Genomic DNA, 6,972 nt, shown 5'->3' with positions numbered 1-6,972 from the left:
AGGAATATAATTAAAACTTAATTAAATTGACGATCCAGCAGGTGTAGGGAAGTTAGACAGAAACCTCCATAAAATTTTTACTGAACGCCCTGTTTGTTTTGGTGCAAAAAATTTTACGCGGTAAATTTTACATGTTGAAAAAAATTTAATGTTTGTTTCCATAAAAAAAAAAAACAAAAAGGGTTTTTTATAATTACCACCCCAAAATCTTTACTATCTATTATTATCCCCCCCCAAAAAAAACTTTCAAACAACTGTTACCCCCCTTTGATGCATACTAACCACTAACTGACCCCCACCATTACATTTCGGTAACAGTGGGGTTTAGTCGTGACAGTGTGCCGTTGTCACGAATTTTCTAAGACCAAAATGCCCTTTTGGGGTGGTAATTGTAAAAAAAAAAAAAAAAACCCATTACCGTCCTTCTCCTCATCCTTCTCCTTCTTCTTCTTCCTCCTCTGCAACCCCAAACCTGATTATATTGCTTTATTTTTTGAAGTACATTTGCGGATTTAGGAACACGATTTCTTCTCCAACCCATAGTCCATATAGCCTTTTGTTCTGCTTCTTGTGACCTGTTGCTAAAAGCCGAAAACTGATTTTTCTTTTTGAACGTTTTATTTGTTTATTTGAGAGATTTGAAAATTAAGCCGCAATTAATTGTTGCTTTGCAGGGGTTTCGGATGGCAAGAAGCAGAAGGGATTTGACGCTCAAAGATGAAACTAATTGAAACCACTTCCCTGTGCTTTTCTCACTTCCTCCCCTTCTCTTTTTCTTTCTTGCCATTAGAGGTATGTGTTAGGGCTGTAAAAATCGGAAATTTGGGAATTAGGGCTTTGGACTTGTGTTTGTTATGTATTTTCGTCTTGCAAATATATACATACAGTGAAGGGAAGGGATCAAATGGGAAGGAATCAAATCGGAAATTTGTGTGGGGATTTATGGGAAATGAGTGTGGTCCAGATTGTCTTCACTCCTTGGGCTTTGATTTGGCATTTTGTCCTCTTCTCAGACAATGTTTATCTGAAAGCTTCTCATATGACTTTAGTTTTTAGCCGTCATTACAAGGATAGAGAGAGAGAGAGAGAAGCAAATGTGGATGCAAGGTGGAGAGACTTCGCGGCGTGGTTTCATTCCATCCAAGGTTTTTGATTTTGGTTTGATGGCAGCCACATTTTGGGGTTGCAGAGGAGGAAGAAGAAGAAGGAGAAGGAGGAGGAGGAGGAGGAGGGACGGTGATGGGTTTTTTTTTTTTTTTTTACAATTACCACCCCAAAAGGGCATTTTGGTCCTAGAAAATTCGTGACAATGGCACACTGTAACGACTAACTCCCACCGTTACGGAAATGTAGCGGTGGGGGTCAATTAGTGGTTAGTATGCATCAAAGGGGAGTAACAGTTGTTTGAAAGTTTTTGGGGGGGATAATAGTAAATAGTAAAGATTTTGGGGTGGTCATTGTAAAAAAAACCAAACATCAAACACTTTTTAACATTTAAAATTTTACATCTAAATTTTTTTGAAGTGAAAATTTTACGTTGAAACAAACGGAGCCTCGAGGAACAGTAGTAGAAACTTCCCTCCTCAGCCTGAGTTTCAAACATAGATTGGTATGCATGGATTGGTGTTTTGTGCAGCAATGTACCACATTTGGACGTGGAGGCCGGAATAGGAGAAGATGGACAACCAATTCAAGAACTATCCAACAGTTGTGGGACTCCATTTCTTTTGAGGTTTAGAACAAAATTGGCTTCTCAAGCTAGAGTTTGTTTGGATACTCCATAAAGTTGATTGACTTAGGGTTTCATGATTGTATTTATTTTTCTCTTAACTAGTATTTGGTGCATTAGTAGCTAAATTAATTTACATAATGGAGAGGGTTCTCTACTTGAGAGCAGAGCATATCCTTGTACAAGTACCGTCCAAGGCCACTCACATGAATCCACTCCTCCTGTGGGTCCTAAAGTGGATTCCATGTGCCCTTGGAGAGCTTTGGACGGTACTTGTACAAGGATATGACTCTCTCTCTCTCTCTCTATGCCTTGCGGTGTTGGCATAGGAGCCAATCACAGCACGCAGGAGGTTAGGAGCATCAAGAGGAGCGGGATTTTTATTTTACATGAAAAGGGGGGAGGGGGGGCAGGGATCTTTATCCTCTCAATTAAACTGCCCGTACTTGACGTCAAGTACATCTAATAGAGGAGGCAGAAATGACTATCCTACCCCCTCCCCGAACACACTGCCCGAGGTGGGGTCCACCTCCCTCTATTAGATGTACTTGACGTCAAGTACAGGCAGTGTAATTGAGAGGATAAAAATTGGGGGGGTCCTTTAGGGATTTTTATTCGCTCTAGTACTGGATGCCCACTGTGCAAACATGTCCGCTGCTGCGCCGCACAATGGCACAACAGCTAACAAAAATCCATCCTTTAGCCTCCTTGTATGCGTGGATGCAGCGCCACAAATTTTTCTCCTCTCAGGTTCCTTGACAGGTCAGGTTCCCAGGTTCCTCTCATAGGATGTGCGGAAATGACGACCTCATCCCACCCAGGCAGTGTGTTCGGATAGGGGGTCCCCCTATTGGAGGAACCTGCGAACCTGACCGGGCAGGGAACCTGAGAGGAGCACGATCCGCCACAGGCAAGATTCTTTTTCCTTTTACGTAGTTAACAAGACGTTACCATGCATCCACCAAAAAGTAACAATTTATGGTGTAATATTATTATACTTCGAAGACAACACATGCCAACCTTGTTCGTTCATTACTACATGAAATCCACCCTTTTTTTGTTTTTTTGTGTTTTTTTTTTTGGTAATTAAGAACATGAAAGATGAAACCGACCTGTTTCACGGAACTACTGCCTAACTCCACTGGCAAGTTACCACCTCCTTAGAAGACATGAACAAAAGAAACAAACAAACACATAAACACAAGAATGGATATAATTAAAGATTGATAGATTGTAATGATGAACAATTAAGCCATCATCTGGTTAAATTCATGGAAATCAAGCACCCCATTGCCGTCGAGGTCGAATTTCTGAATCATAGCTTTGCACTCCTCATAAGATCTTTCGTCCCCAAGGCGACTGAACATCCTCTGCAAGCCCTTGGGAGTAATGCAACCAGATCCCTTCTCCACTTCAAACATCTCAAAGGCTCTTCTCAGATCTTCATCTTCCTCTTTTCCACTTTGATCATCACGTTCCATCAACTTCACAAAATCTTCAAAATCCATCAAATTGTCTGCGTCTGTGTCGAGATCATTAATCACACCTTGAGCTTGTTCTTGGGACATGTATTCCCCTATCGACGCAAAATAGGATCTGAGTTCGTAGCTCGAGATTTTCCCATCACCATCACTGTCGAAGTAACGAAATACTTGTCGGAGTTGGTCCTTTCTTGATCGATCTTTGGGTGTCGACATTAATGGAGGAATATTACTACCACTACTCCCTTGTGGGGAGGATGAGTTGTTCTTGGGACTTGAAGAAACATTGGATTTGGAAGGACGAAGGCGAGGGAGGCTAATTAGCTTGAAGCTCTTGTTGGAGAACCATTTAGATGGTGATGATGCCTTGGAAACGGTAACAGTTGACATGAATGTGTGTGTGTGTGTGTGTGTGTGAGAGAGAGAGAGAGAGAGAGGTGGTGGGGTGGGAAGGCCAAAGGGTGTTTGTAATTTTAACTTTTGTTGCTTTGCAAGGAAACGAAAGAACATGTAAAAGAATATATATAGACGACAGTGAAACCATGTGGAATGGATAGAGATGTGAGACCGTGAGGATGGTAAGAGACTTTTACGTTATTGGGAAACAACAATAAGTATTGGAAAGAGTTGCAAAGAAGTTGCGTAGGAGAAAGACGGGCTGACTAATGACGTAAGAGTTGCGTTTTGCGGCAGAATTCCGCGTGAGAGGAAACTGCATGGCACCTTCGTTTTCTTCTTCTTTCTTCTTTTTTTGGTTTTTGGAAAGAGCGGCACACCATCTGGTCCCGCGGCGTGTACCATCCCTGCCCCCCCCCCCCCCCACAAGGGCATGCGAAATGAGAATTTTTATCCTCTCAATTACACTGCCCGTATTTGACCGTCAAGTACATTTAATAGAGGGAGGTGGATCCCACCTGGGGCAGTGTATTCGGCCAGAGGATAGGATAGTCATTTCTGCCTCCTCTGTTAGATGTATTTGAGTCAAGTTCGGACAGTGTAATTGAGAGGATAAAGATCCGCGAAATGATCATTGTACTTCTAATCATTTCCATCTATATGGGGGGTGTGGTAGTAATTAAGCTGGGGCTCCATCTATATGGGGGGTGTGGTGGTAATTACGCATGCCCAACTCGTTGCAGGATCAGGTTGCGTTCTTTCTCCCTTTTTGTTTTTTATAAAAAAACCACATTTATTCAAATGGTGGAATTGGGTCAAATTGTCATACATGTCAAAATCAAAAGCTCCCTTTTGGAAATCCGAAAATCCTCTCTTCCCTGTTGGAGAGAAGAGCTCCTCTTCAATTTACTCCTTGCCTCCCCATGCGTGCGAATCCTGCAACTTCGACGTACTCCTTTCTCTCTCCTTCTCTCCTACTCTACTTCCTCCCAGTGTATCGTGTTTGGCTAATATTCTGTTCGGAATAGGATATCCTCTCCCCTGCTAGCTTACTATGTATGTCAATTCACAATTCAAATAACTATTGTGCGCCTATCTTTTTTTTTTTTTCTTTCTTTCTTCTGAATCCAATTCAGGAAGAAAAAAAAATTCTATTCATCAAAAGGAAATTCTTGCAATTGTTACATTATTTCAAAGAAATTTATAGGTAGAATTGACTGCAAAACTGCTAAATTTGTTCTTGAAGAGGATGTTAAAAATTTGACTTTTGTTGTTGGCAGCAGGAGGGGTAGGAGAATACTTTCAAAAGGGGAAAGAGAGAGATAGACATTGTACACACTAGCTAACAGTACACTGGCGATGTACCCAGCCTTTTCCTAATCATTTTTTGGTCATAAACGAGATTTTATTAAAAGAAATTGGCAACAAAAACTCTAGCTGGTTGGATGATTTACAAGGATAGGAGGTGGGTTAGATCACCAAAAGCGAAACAAATCAAACCTAGAAGCCCCCATAGCAAGGTGACAAGCTCCTTTAACACAGTTTCGGGAAACATGCAAAAAGGACACAACATAAAAACTATTACAAAGAACTAAAATATCATCAATTACTAACTGCTATGCCCCCAGTACTACTAGGAGTGCTGTGCACGTCGTGCGGCGTAGCACCGCCCATGTGTGCATGGTGGGACCCACTGTGCACCCATAGGCGATGCTACACCACACGATGCGCACAGCACCCCCAGTAGTACTGGGGGCGATAATTTTCCAGAGTCCAGGTCCTCTGTGGAAACTTTCTCCGAATCTTGGATCTCTTTTTGCTCAGACCTGAGGCACCTGTCTCAAAAAAAAATATTGCATATCAATATAGAATATTTAAGGGGCAGACCCACAAGAGGATGCTTCGCAACACTTCCGAAAAGTTAAAATCTTTGGCATCCGAACTTGTATTTTCTTGGCAATCTTCACACTAGAATTTGTTAGGAATCGAGTCTCCACAGTTTTGCTGATCCGGAGGTGTTTCACATGCGTAGAAGTGCTATTTTATGGATAAATAGTTTGTTATGTAATGACAATAAGGGTGTCAATTGGTCCTGTTCTGGGTCAAAACCTTGACAAGGAGAGTGGGCCTTTACCATATAACAAAGAGAGTCACACGGTCTCGTAGAGACTATTTTTTTTTATTTTTTTTTTAGAAATTGGGAGCTTTACATATATAGTTGATAGAAGGGGGGGGGGATCGAACCGGGGAGGGGATAAGATACTAGCCAAGAGACTCGAACTCGAGACCTCTTGGTGGGCATGGGCATGAAGCGCACCACGGCTCACCAACTGAGCTAAGCAGTTGTTGGTTCGTAGCAACTGTTCGTATCACGAAATAAGGACCCATTGTGGATGATTTTGAATTTTTGATAGAGGTGAGGTAGCGCGCGCTTGCCATGAAAGGTATATGTAGAAGCTTTCTATTGGTTCGGTTCCTTAATGATTTCGATCCTAAGGGTTCAGGACCAGAATCGGATTAATAAGGTAATCGATTCCAAACTGAGGATCTAGGACCATTAGCTAATTGGGTTATATATGTGTTGGATCTTTGATCTAATGTGTTTTCATTGTACTAGACCACTTTAATGTGCCTATAATATGGGTAGAGTCTAGGCATACGAGATTAGTTTAAGTAAGAATCTATATGGCACTTTTGTTTAAAAAAAGTGGTTCTGAGTCAGAAACAACTGTTCTGTTTCTGAATTTTTGGAGTAATTTTATACCAACAATTGTTGTATGGTAAACTTGGGAAAAAAACTATTTCTGTTGTTATAGAAAAACAGAAACATGTACGGAATGTATGTTCACAAAGTATATCTTCTGGTGGCAGTGGTGGTGGTGGTGAAGGTGGTGGATGTGGCGGTGGAGGCGCTTGGTGGAGGTGGTGCTGGTATTATGGTGGCAATGGCGGTGCTGATGTTTGTTTCATGCGCATTTATGTCCCCGCTTTCTGTTTTCTTGTACAACTTTTTTATGTTTCTCAAATTTGTGCCACAACTTTTTTTTATCGGTCCAATTTAAAAAAAAAAAAAAAATAAAAAAAAAGGATCTGGCGACACATACAGGTTTTGTTCCAATTTTCTTAAAAAAAAACCCAAAGGGACTGAGCGACACATACAAGTTTTATTCCATTTCGATTAAAAAAAACACCATAAACAATATTTTGTTAATGTTACCATACAAAGCCTAAGAGTTTGTATTTCCTGATCAGTTTATGTTACCTTGAAACCTAATACGCTAATCTGAACACCTGTTGCATGGCTAGGCTAATTAAGAATAAGAAGTTTTAGCCGTCTTATTTGGTATAATCTTTATGTGAAAAAAA

General features: G+C 41.0%; 1 protein-coding gene across 1 annotated transcript; it reads right to left on the bottom strand.

Annotated features, from left to right (window-relative positions):
* Window positions 1-2,969: 2,969 nt before the first annotated feature.
* LOC122659727 (probable calcium-binding protein CML41) lies at window positions 2,970-3,600 on the bottom strand. Its single transcript, XM_043854839.1, has one exon. The coding sequence runs from the start codon at window positions 3,598-3,600 to the stop codon at window positions 2,977-2,979; it is 624 nt and encodes a 207-aa protein (XP_043710774.1). The 3' UTR covers window positions 2,970-2,976.
* Window positions 3,601-6,972: the final 3,372 nt, after the last annotated feature.

Source organism: Telopea speciosissima, chromosome 4 (genome assembly GCF_018873765.1).
Source record: "Telopea speciosissima isolate NSW1024214 ecotype Mountain lineage chromosome 4, Tspe_v1, whole genome shotgun sequence".
In the NCBI taxonomy this organism is placed as follows: domain Eukaryota; kingdom Viridiplantae; phylum Streptophyta; class Magnoliopsida; order Proteales; family Proteaceae; genus Telopea; species Telopea speciosissima.
This window is presented reverse-complemented; position numbering and strand designations above follow the sequence as displayed.